Here is a 12,865-nt window from a genome sequence, read left to right on the forward strand (position 1 = left end):
TTTATGATTGGACATAATTCAAATTTTATACTAATTATGACTTTTCCTTCCTATTTCATATTTTTAAAATTTAGTTTACAAATTTAATTTATTATATTTTACTACATGATGTTACATTATATTACATTTTACTGTATTGTATTATATTATATATTTTTTCACCTTCTAGTTGTGATTTAACTATTTTATTCTGATCTCTTGGCCACTAATTGAGACCTTTATCTCTTTGTCTTTGTTCTCTTCATGAACTCTAGATTAAATCTGCTCTTTTAAAGCCACTGCTTATTTACTTAATAGCCCCTCTGAATTCTCTTTTTAAACACAGAGCTCACTGGTGTATTAGTATAATTTTTATGAAATGTCCATATCCTTTATCATCCTTATTCATATTTTTCTATTTGACAACTTTCTAAAACTAGAGTCTCACTTTCATTCAACCCCCCCCCCCCCCAAGCCCCAGAATAAAGTCAGACACATAGACACTGCCATTTCTCCAGAGGTCCCTGTTTTCTCAGACTCACATAGGCAGAGCTACAACTCAGTTCTTTCTTACAATTCTCCCTAGATCAGCCAGGTTTTATTCTCATCCCCATAGTGAAACAAAAACATCAGTACAGGAAGAAATTGATGCTTATTTTTTTTGAACATTATTTACTCTTGCTCTTTTTGTTTTAGTATCTCCCTTAGTTTACAAATGGACGCACTGAGTCATGGGAAGGTAAGATAGTTGCTCAAGGTCACACTGAGAGTAAACTATAAATTGGGCACCAAACTAAGGTTTGCCAGAATCCAGTGTGAAACTCTAAAACACTGAACATATGTTAATTTTCTCACTTGCATCTAATATCAAATTAAGAGAATAGTGTTATTATTATTATATCATAATATATTATATTATTATAACATAATATATTATGTTATTATTAATATATTATATATATTAATAGTGTTATTATTATTATTTACAAGTTAAAAAACCCCCACAAGCTTTGGGTTAGAGTATAAATGAGATGTCCACATTACATATTTAATAACTGGCTGAGTGTGGATTTTGATCCAGTTTTGATTTATTCCTGTCTTTCTGCTCTTAATTTTTAAGTTATGTGATCATAAGATTTTGTAGTCTCAAACATTTTCTAGAATTCTTGCTGTTAAGAAAGAGGAAGTGGGAAGAAAATGTCTGTTATATTTTTACTCAGAAGAATGTAAATGACTTCAGCTTTCCTCCACCTCTTTGTACTTCCCTCCTTCACACTTAGAGGTGGACTGCTGAGGCAAAAGACTCCATAGGTGGGAACTAACTTTGTTCTGTTTTTCAAATGACAGTTGAAGACTGATCTCTGCTATGGGTGATATGGGAGCCAAGAATAATGGAAGTCTTGATCTCCTGTCTGTCTTTCTGACTGGAATCCCAGGATTGGAGCACCACCATGGCTGGCTTTCCATTCCCTTCTTCACCATGTACATTGTGGCCATTGTGGGCAACAGCCTAATCATGGCAGCAGTGCAGGCAGACCCTGTGCTACATGAACCCATGTACCTGTTTCTCTCCATGTTGGCTGTGACTGAGGTGGGTGTTTCTCTGTCTACACTGCCCACTGTCATGGGCATTCTTTGGTTTGATGCCCGCAAGGTTGACTTTGATGGCTGCCTGTCTCAGATGTTCTTCATTCACACTTTCTCCTGCATGGAATCAGGAGTCCTCTTGGCCATGAGTTATGATCGCTTTGTAGCCATCTACAACCCACTGCGTTATACAGCCATACTGACCCTGCCCCGCATTATCTACATGGGTCTGGGCATTACACTGAAGAGTGTGACATTCATGGCCCCCCTGCCAATCCTTTTGAAGCAACTGCCCTATTGTCACACTAACATCCTCTCCCACTCCTACTGCCTCCACTCAGACCTGATCCAGCTGCCATGTGCTGATACGAAGCTCAATAACATCCTGGGCTTGGCCGTTGTCCTGGCCACTTTTGGGTTGGACTCACTGCTCATTGTGGTCTCTTACATACTGATTCTTTACACAGTGCTGGGCATTGCTTCTGGGGAGGGACGGTGGAAGGCTCTCAACACATGTGTGTCACACATCTGTGCGGTGCTTGTGTATTACGTGCCTATGATTGGTGTGTCTGTGATGCATCGCGCTGCTAAACATGCCTCACCCCTGGTCCACACACTCATGTCTAGCATCTACCTCTTCGTGCCTCCTGTGCTCAACCCCATTATCTATAGTGTCAAGACTAAGTCAATTCGACAGGGAATTGCCAGCCTGTTTTCTTGCAAGAGAGAATTGCTCTGAATCACTCCAAGGAGGCAGGGACTTTGAACCAGTTCATAAACTCTGATGGTGGTTCTACTATAGACAAAGCTCTACATCAGGCATTTTGAGGAAGAATAGAAACAAGGAATTCAGTGTTGACAAGGTTGAATCTGAATTATATGAGATATCCCTAACTCTTCCCATCTCATTTCTTACCAAAGCACATGTATCTCTGTAAGTGCACATATGTATGTCATCTCTAACAGATATGATAAGCTTGAGAACAGAGATCACATGATTCTTTTTCCTTTTCTTCTTAGAAGTCCTAGCAAAAAGCCTAGCAAATAGTTAACAGCAGAGGCTTTACATTTAATGATGTTTGAAATGAAAAAATACAAAGATCTGTTTTAGTGAACTAGGCAGGGATTAAACATCTCTCCCAATAAAAAATCATTCCAAGAACATGTCTTTGATTAACTTTAGGTGAACATACTTTTTGGTTTGCTTCAGATAGTCATGGTTTATACTTATTTTCCTCAGCATCATTATTAACAGCACTCCCTTTTCCTCTCAAATTGTCCTTGTTTAAATAATATTGGAAAAATACCTATGAGGCAACTGCTTTCCTTTTTATGAAAAGTAACCAGACTATCCCTATGATCCACTATACAATGGTCTCCATCCCCAGAATTTATGTATCAGGGGACTCTGAGAATGAAGAATAGGTGGCCTCAATTTAGGCAAAAAATAAAATATGGATAGCCTCACAAGGCCCAGGTTTAAGATCTTAGGAATCTCAGCAAAAGAACCAAATTGTGCTTTAATAGAACCTCATGCCCTATTTTTAGGGCCAAAACGCTCTGATTTCTCTGTGTCTGGGTATTCCTGTTTCTCTTCCCCCCTGTCCCTCAAGGCTTCAGTAATCTCATCATTCCATGTGGCTGGTATATTTTTATCTGTTCCTTCACTTCTCCTCTAGCTCTGCCAGCATAGGTCTCATTGACATTGCTTGTTTCTGCATATGGCTACCTCTGGTTTTTTGAAGACCTTTGGTCAAAAAGGAAAGACCTTCTTTACACCTCTTAAGCAACACAGGTCTATGTAAAATGAACTGGTAGGATTTTGCTGGTTGATCAGTAACTGGATTCAGGTTTTCAGCTTCTCCCACTCCAGGTCCCCCAATGACCATGTAAATATTTTTCTCACCATATTATATTCTTCCTAACCTCATCCAGCTCATCAGGGGCAGCTTTAAGTAGTGGTGTATTTTTCTTGTTGGTGGTGGTGTTTTTTTTTGTTATCGTTTGTTTGTTTGTTTGTTGACAATAGTGGTTGCCAAATTTGTATGTACTTTCAAAAATAATTAATTGGAGGGGGGGACCCTATGTATCTTCTCATGCATTTTTAGGCTGACATATACATTTTTTATTATAAATTTACCTAGTGGTTGAGCATGCATTTTGGGATATATAGTAAATATAGTCAATTTAAAATAAATTGTTATATTACATATTTAAATATCCAATGGAATCTAAATACATTATGCTTTGATACCTGACAACATAAATTATAAAATACAAATAACACATTCATTAACATTCATATATTTTACATTTGTCCCTTTGCTCCTTAAAATTAAATTTTTATTTTACTTCCACTGAATAGTTTTGACCATATCATGTATTTTTATATTGAAACTATTTTAACAATCTATCATAATTATTTGCAAAAAGAAAATATATATATATATAAATTTGATGTTTAAAAATTGGTAGCCTATAAAGAATTGTTTAAAAAGTGTATGTTGTATTGAATTACTTTCCCAATACTGATTAGGACATAACAAATATAACATAAGCATAATGTATCTTTTAATATATTAAAAGTAAAATTTAATTGGAAACCTATCTCTTAATGGAATGACAGTTTTTTATCTAAAAATGAATATTAATTATTAAATGAATGAGAAACAGTCAGCAATATTTTCTATTAATTTTCTTTCTTTTACATTAATGTAACAACATAAATAAATTTGATAACATAAATAAGATGTTATTAGAATCATTTCATCATAGGTCAATGCCATTTTTAAATATTTTTGAAATAACAAGAACCATGTATTTTAATGACCTAATAAGTGATAACTCCATGGGATCCCTCTTTATCTTTTGTTGAAAACAATAAAATTGATATTATTTCTTACACTAGAGTACATTACCCAGTGTTAGGTATCATTCACTTTATCAAACTTTCACCAATATTTTCAGGAGTCCCTGTGTTTGGTGTCTCAGAAAGTTTTATTCATTGTGGTGTATCAGAAATATTCCAGATGCCTTTGAGAACTATGCCTAGCCTTTTTTCTTATAAATGAAATTTACTTTTTTTTTTTTTTGTAAAGTGAGTAAATAAGATTTTGTAAAGGAAGAAACAAATGATGTTACAGAGACACATTGGAAAAAAGTACATACACTCTTGAAAAAGCAATTTAAGCAAAGAAACTTTATGGTCATTTAATATCTAAATATTAATTCCCTTAAAATTTTGTGCTCAGGCACTTCTAGGTATATTCTCATTTCCCTAGGGGAACACATAATAGTATGAAGACCACTAGATTAGATACTCACTAGTGGCAGTTTCTATAAAACCAATGTGATTGTTCTGGAAAAACTCTGACAAAGTCTCATTGTCAAATATCAGGGAAATAATTTATTCTGGAGTGGAACCTGAAAACGTGGACGTAGCTAGGAATGTCTTTCACTGTAGAGTGATTAACTACTTTCTTCACTTATTTACTTCACTTATTTTTGAGCACCTATTATATCTAAAGGGTAGATATACTAATATTTTATATTTAAATGCAAAATGTAGAATAAATCTAAAAACTTAACAATAAATGTTCCAGTTATTTCTTGGGCCTGGTCTAATATTTCCTTCTAGGTTTTAAATGTCATGAACCGATGGATATACCATGTAAGTCACAAGTCAGCCTATGAACCTGGAGGTTCGCAATTGGATTCAAGGTCAGGGCACATGCCCAAGTTGTGGGCTCAATCTCCAGTAGGGGGCATGTAGGAGGCAGCCAATCGATGATTCTCTGTCATCATTGATATTTCTATGTCTCTCTCCATTTCTCTTCCTCTGTAAAATTAATAAAAATATATTTTTAAGAAATTTGTGCATTGTCTGCAGGTAATGATCTGTGACAATAAAATTCAATTGATAGATAGCTCTGAAGAAGAGATTATTATTGATATCATATGCTCCTTCTAAAAAAACTGGCATAATCCCAAGATGTATTTTTCACCTTATGTTGTTTTGGGACATTATCAAGCCTGTAGCATCCATTGAAAAATTAAAAAAAAAAAGTCTCATTTGATACATTTCCTTGACTTTTCTTGACATTAGATTTCTTGGTCCTAATTTCTCATATTCTGACATTACATATGCTTTTGATTCTATAATTTATTTACCTATACCAGCTGATTCATTGTTTTCAAAAGAAACATGCTGATTCTAGGCTCTGGAAAAAAACATGGAACAGAGAGGTGGAGAGAGGAAAGGATATTAGAGAAGGAAGAGATCCCCTCTTCACTTATTCTCTGCCTTTAACCTCTTAATCCATTATGCTTCCATGAAAGACCTGCATATTTTTATTCAAATATAAGTTAGTCCTATTGGCCACCCATGAATTCAGTAATGGGTAGTTGTGACCATTACTGTGGCTGCCTTTCAAACGGATATTTCTGAGAGAGTTAACCTGGTTTCAACAAAAATTTTATAGTCAATAAGGCCGCATCTCTTTACAAGAGCCTGTTCTAATACAAAATCCATGATGCTCAAGGGAACCTGCCCCTAGGAATTAAGTCTTATTATGGACATTGAGATATTTTTAAAAAATCTGTTTTGTTCAGAAAAATGAGTTTCTATTCCTACAAATATGATCTGTAGACTTAGTAAAAATTCTATACACTAAGGACTTCTAGCAAGGCAGGAATCTTGTTCCAGCTGTGGGGAATCTAAACACCCTGCCCCGATTTAGACTCTGCACGTGGACATTAGGTCTGCTGAAATCATGATGTGTGTTGTTGATTAGGCAAACCTGAATAGCTAAGAAACTTCCTGTGGATCCATTCTCCTTCAAAGATTTCCCAGTCTTTCACAAGAGAAAGTCAAAGCACACCGCTAGTAGGGGGAGCCAGGGCCATGGAGCTAGTGTTTACCTGATCACCTTAAGTGGAGCTAAGAGAACAGGTAGTGGGAGCAACAACAAAATGTTCCCTTCTTACTTATTTAACCAACCCTGTGGGAGAGTAGAATATCTAGGAGGAAAAACAAAAACAAAAACAAAAAACAAACAAAAAACACACAACTTAAACAGATATATATTAAATTGATGAAGCTCATCCCACTGGCATAGTTGATAAAGTGTGTTAGATATGAATCAACTCATATCTGAATCTTTTTTAGATAGAATACTTACTTCCAGGTCTTCCAAGCCTAACATCCATTAAAAGCAAAAATCATGACATACTGCCTTAAAAATAGGGTGGCATTTTATTTCACAGTTTCAGTCTTCATTTAGTATTTTTACTGTACTTTTTCCATAAGCTTACAAATCAAAGTCCTTAGTAATTTAACGCAATAATTCTTTCATCTTTAATGCGTGTTTCTTTGGGAAAGAAGACGCATAATTCCCTGGCGGATTTGCTTAGTCTTTACACTGTAGATGATGGGGTTCATCACAGGAGGCGCCAACAGGTACATATTGGCCATGATAACATGGACCAGTGGAGACGCATGCTTGGCAAAGCGGTGGGTCATAGATACACCAACCATGGGAACATAGAGAACCAGAACAGCCAGAATGTGGGACAAGCAGTTGTTAAGAGCTCGAAATCTCTCAACCAGGGAAGCTACTCCCAGGACACTCTTCAGAATCATTGCATAGGAGAGCACAATGAGCAGAGGGTCCATCACAATAATGAGCAACACCAGAGCAAATCCATACCAGCTGTTGAAGCGGATGTCACCACAGACCAGGCGAATCATGTCCTGGTGGAGGCAGTAGGAATGAGAGAGAAGGTGTGAGTGGCAGAAGGGCAGGCGCTTGAGCAGGAAAAGAGAGGGAAGAACAGCCAGAACACAGCGGCAAATGATGGCTAACCCAATCTTGGTGATGACTTCATTGGTGAGGATGGTGGCATAATGGAGGGGGCGGCAAATGGCCACATAGCGGTCAAAGGACATGGCCAACAACACAGAAGATTCCATAAAGGAGAATGTATGAATGAAAAATACCTGTGCAAAGCAAGCTTCAAAGCTGATCTCACAAATGTTGAACCAGAGGAGCTGCATAACAGTGGGCAGGGTGGTGAGGGTGAGACCCAGGTCAGTCAGGGCCAACATGGAGAGAAATAGGTACATGGGCTGGCGGAGGGATGGCTCCGTGCGGATTACAGTGAGAATAGTAGTGTTGCCCATGATGGAGATGGAGTAGAGACAGCAGAAGGGGATGGAGATCCAGATGTGGGAAGCTTCAAATCCAGGGATGCCCGTGAGGATGAAGTAGAAAGCTTCTTTGGTGGTGTTAGTCACTTCAAACATGACTGAGGAATGTGGCTTCATGTTCAGAGTCTTTGCTCAGAGAGAACACAAATATGATTTCTGTTTTTGCCCTATTTGACCTAACTTTACCCAAATAAAGGTTCAGAATTGCTGGGCAACTAAGGAGAGATAGAAGAACACAATGATTGCTTGTTTTTAGTCCATCTCTGCAGAGATTGCTTTCACACAAACCTTATTCCCTGAAAACTCAACATATTAATTCATGAGAAACACTTTTTTTAATTCTCCTGTTTCTGTTTTACCACTCCTATTTAGTTCTTAGAACCATGGCATCTGCCTTTCATCCAAATCCTGCTACCAATACAATTCTCACAAAGACTTAAAATTAACTCCAAGATGAAAATGTAATGGCCAATATTTGTTTTTAATCCAGAGTCTCCTTTTAAATTTTCTTGGATAACAGCATCCTTGCCTGTTTCCCTTTTTCTGAGGTCATCCCTATTTCTTTATTTATTTCTTATTCATTTCATCATACATTCAAGTCAAATTTACTCTAGGTTAGTGCTAATTTTTGATCTGTCTTCTTATTCTCATTAGTTAATGTCATCTGATGCTGAAGCAAAGGTCAGAGTGTGTAGGAGAGAAGTGAGACTAGAGCCCAGATGAGGACTATCACACTTATTGATTGCTTTCTATGTTTAGTTACTGCCCTAAGTGCATTCCTTGGTATTAACTCTGCATTTTCTAACAGTACTCATCATCCTCTCCTTCTTTATCCTGAACATTCATAGAGAATTCTTACCTGTGATTTCTCCTGCCTGGTGATTGGTACCCTCTTCTTTATATTTAGATTTTGTTTTTCTGTGTTTGACCCACAGGATAGCTAAATTATAAGCTTTTGCAAATCTCTAGGCTAGAAGAAGAGGGATTATGACATGTCCCTTCAGGTTTATAATGAAAAGGGACCTTGAGACTTGTGGTGCACTGGGAAGCCAGGATGTCAGCTCTGTCCCTAAGAGCCTTTTCTGCCCCCAGTATCCTCATTGAGCAGCAAATCAGAATACCACATGGAAGTCCTGTTTTTGTTTTTGTTTTTTAGAATTTTTTAAAATATGGTTTGAAAATACATGCTGATGCTTGAAATGTTTAATCTCTTAAAAATTCAGTTCCAAGAAACTTTCTTCTGTAAACAGTCTGAAGTTGAGGCAGGACTACAAGGGACAGGATAGCTACAGGTAAAAGGAAAGTCATGCACCACTTTCAAGAAGCAATTGCCTTGCAGGAACCTCTGGAAACCACAAAGATCAACTTTTCTAATATATTTATACAATAAGGAAATATTGATAGGTATATCAAAACTAAACTAGAAAGAAAAATTGTTTATTAGTTTTTTGGTGGCTCACTTAATGATTCACACAAAATTATATTACAAGTGGTTAAAGTAATTTAATGTAAATCAATAAAAAAATTTAGAGGAAACAATATAAGCATTTTAATTTTTCATTGAGAAGGACTATCTAAACCAGTGTTTTTCAACCTTTTTTGGGCAAAGGCACACTTGTTTCATGAAAAAAATCATGAGGCACACCACCATTAGAAAATGTTAAAAAATTTAACTCTGTGCCTATATTGACTATATATAAAGTAATTCTCTTGAATAGGAATCAAATAAACACAAAGAAAGTATTTTATAATTACTTTATTATGAAATATTAAGTAAACAAAATAGTGAAAAATTATAAAATTCTTGTCTTGTCTGCACCTACGGCACACCAGGCAACATCACTAGTGTGCCGCGGAACAGCAGTTGAAAAACGCTGATCTAAACATAACAACAATAGAAACAAATCACAGATGAAAAGATGAGTAAGTGGAATCACAAAACATTAAATTTTTCTCTCTAATAAAAAAAATGGAGAAATTTACAATTTCAAAACCATTTATGAAAACATGCTACAGAAAGAATTGATATCCTAAATATAAAAAAGTAAATGTATTAATATCTATAATTGCTAGTAGATTAATAGGAAGGACCATAACAAAGTTCACAATATATAGGGAAATACAATTATAAGCAAGCATATTTCAATATACTTCACAATATAATATGTATTACAAAACCACTTTACCCAAGAATTTAATAATAATAATAAAAAAGTAAATACTATAAACAATGTTTTAAACCTTTCAAAATAGCAGAGGCATTTTTTTTTATAACATTATGCTGTACAGATAAGGCCATAATAATGAGGAGTATTTGTACTTTCCTAAGGAAGTAAAATATGCACAACAATTTCTGGAAAACAATTTTAGCACAATTACCATATGATACCATTTACACACTTTGAGTCATAAAGTTCAATTCTGGAATTAAATGATGAAGAAATTATTTTAAATGAGACTAAAACTTTATCTTAAAAATAGTTATTTGTCTTTTATAACAAAATAATAAAAAAGTAGAAAGAAACTAAGTGGTCAATATTATTTATATATTCATATACATCAATATTTACTATGCATGTAATATGCATATATTGAGATATATATATCTATATCTATAAATAACACTAATATATATGTGTGTGTGTATATATATGTGTGTGTGTGTATATATATATATACACACACACACACACACATATATTGTATTAGTGTTATTTATAGATATAAAGTCCTAAGTGTCTGTCCAACTGTCCAACCGTCTGACTCCTAGCTATGATGTGCGTTGACCACCAGGGGGCAGACACTCAATGCAGGAGCTACCATGATGTGCACTAGCAATTTAAAAATAAATGGCACCATGGAACTGGCACCACCAAACCAACACTTGGCTTCCCCCAAGTGGGACATGGCCCCACCACCACCCTGGAGCAATAGTCCACCAAATCGCAACCAATGCTGCCAAGACCCCATGGAGCAAAATTTGGCCCACAGCTCAGCCCACCCCAGAAACGGTGGTGTGGGCGCTGAGTAATGACATCAAGTATCCATGCCTGACTTCCCTCCCTAGTGACTAGGATCCTTAAAGTTTCTTCAGCTCAGGAACACAGCTTGTTTTATAGCCAGGTAGAAACATTTTACACTTTAACCAAATGTCTGTGAAGCATTTTTCCCATGCCACATCTCATTTGATCCTCACAGAAGTCCTTGAGTAGCTAGATAGGAGACTCAGTAGAATCCTATAAATTTTACCTCTATCTACTATCTTCTTTCAACAGTAGTTTCCATTTCTGTGAATCATAACTCTACCCTTGAGTTTAATTGAACTTTGCAGTGAATATTAATTCAACAGTTTCTCAAAACCCTCAAGCTATTTGCACTTTGTCTTTGATATTTATTTTCCCCCAAGTAGCACTAATGTCCACAATGGTCTTTCTTTTTTCTATTTGACCTCCTAGTTTATGAATGTTCTCTTTTATTATGGCAGATTGAGGTTGCAAGAGCATCTGTTTTTAATTAAAATCTGACATTTGCTTAAGGAATTTTACAAGGTGTGAACAAGTTACAGCCTCCGTATATATCTTTATACAGTAACTGGAGCTTTAAATTTATAATGTAGAATTTTATACTTTACCATATCTTAATAACAACATCTCTGTGAATAAAGCAGAACAGAGATTGTGTATATTTTTTTAAACATTTTTCTCAAAGTCTGATAGTTTTTGAAGAATAAATAAAGTATACGAAACTTTAGGTCTTTTAATTTCTAGTAAAAGAAAAATGATTCATTTTGTTTTATATTAGAACCTTCTCATACAGAAGCTAATCCAATGTATGCTGCTTACAGTTTGATGGTAGTATTCCTGCTCTTGACTCCATGCATTTATTTAAAACTACTTTTGTAAACTTAAATTCAAATAGTTAGTGCACTTTCCTCTGGAAGAGTAAACGGAACATTCCCTGGCGGATCTGCTTAGTCTTTACACTGTAGATGATGGGGTTCATCACAGGAGGTGCCAGCAGGTACATATTGGCCATGATCACATGGACCAGTGGAGACGCATGCTTGGCAAAGCGGTGGGTCATAGATACACCAACCATGGGAACATAGAGAACCAGAACAGCCAGAATGTGAGATAGACAGTTATTGAGGGCCCGGAGCCGCTCTGTCCATGTGGCTACTCCCAGGACGCTTTTCAGAATCATTGCATAGGAGAGCACAATGAGCAGAGGGTCCATCACAATAATGAGCAACACCAGAGCAAATCCATACCAGCTGTTGAAGCGGATGTCACCACAGACCAGGTGAATCATATCCTGGTGGAGGCAGTAGGAGTGAGAGAGAAGGTGTGAGTGGCAGAAGGGCAGGCGCTTGAGCAGGAAAAGGGAGGGAAGAACAGCCAGAACACAGCGGCAAATGATGGCTAACCCAATCTTGGCGATGACTTCATTGGTGAGGATGGTGGCATAATGGAGGGGGCGGCAGATGGCCACATAGCGGTCAAAGGACATGGCCAACAACACAGAAGATTCCATAAAGGAGAATCCATGGAGGAAGAAAAACTGGGCAAAGCAAGCTTCAAAGCTGATCTTATGAATATTGAACCAGAGGAGCTGCATAACAGTGGGCAGGGTGGTGAGGGTGAGACCCAGGTCAGTCAGGGCCAACATGGAGAGAAATAGGTACATGGGCTGGTGGAGGGATGGCTCTGTGCGGATGACATTGAGAATGGTGGTGTTGCCCATGATGGAGATGGTGTAGAGACAGCAGAAGGGGATGGAGATCCAGATGTGGGAAGCTTCAAATCCAGGGATGCCCGTGAGGATGAAGTAAAAGGGGCCTTTGGTGGTATTAGTTATCTCGGACATGATGGATGAATGCAAAACCAAAATCTGAGTTCTGAAATAAGAATTCCTTCAGTGTGATACAGCCGTAGATTCTTTATCTGTTCAATCCAGAATCCAGTTAGCCAGAGCACTAACACACAGAACTGAGGAATCTTCTGCAACTATATAGAAAATAGTAACACTTCCTTTCACCTGGAGTATTGGAGTAGAAGCAGATTTTGGGGAAAAGATCACAGATTCAGTTTG

The 12,865-nt window shown here is 36.8% G+C and overlaps 3 protein-coding genes across 3 annotated transcripts; 1 reads left to right on the plus strand and 2 right to left on the minus strand.

Moving 5' to 3' along the window:
- Positions 1–1,354: 1,354 nt before the first annotated feature.
- Positions 1,355–2,305, plus strand: LOC118713497 (olfactory receptor 51I2-like). The gene has a single exon (XM_036428126.1). The coding sequence runs from the start codon at positions 1,355–1,357 to the stop codon at positions 2,303–2,305; it is 951 nt and encodes a 316-aa protein (XP_036284019.1).
- Positions 2,306–6,922: 4,617 nt separating this feature from the next.
- Positions 6,923–7,891, minus strand: LOC118713489 (olfactory receptor 51Q1). The gene has a single exon (XM_036428117.1). It carries the CDS (start codon positions 7,889–7,891, stop codon positions 6,923–6,925), a length of 969 nt encoding a protein of 322 aa, XP_036284010.1.
- Positions 7,892–11,692: 3,801 nt separating this feature from the next.
- Positions 11,693–12,655, minus strand: LOC118713516 (olfactory receptor 51Q1). The gene has a single exon (XM_036428148.1). The coding sequence runs from the start codon at positions 12,638–12,640 to the stop codon at positions 11,693–11,695; it is 948 nt and encodes a 315-aa protein (XP_036284041.1). The 5' UTR covers positions 12,641–12,655.
- Between the last annotated feature and the right edge of the window lie 210 nt (positions 12,656–12,865).

The sequence above is a fragment of the Pipistrellus kuhlii genome, unplaced genomic scaffold (genome assembly GCF_014108245.1).
Source record: "Pipistrellus kuhlii isolate mPipKuh1 unplaced genomic scaffold, mPipKuh1.p scaffold_m20_p_9, whole genome shotgun sequence".
Classification (NCBI taxonomy): Eukaryota; Metazoa; Chordata; class Mammalia; order Chiroptera; family Vespertilionidae; genus Pipistrellus; species Pipistrellus kuhlii.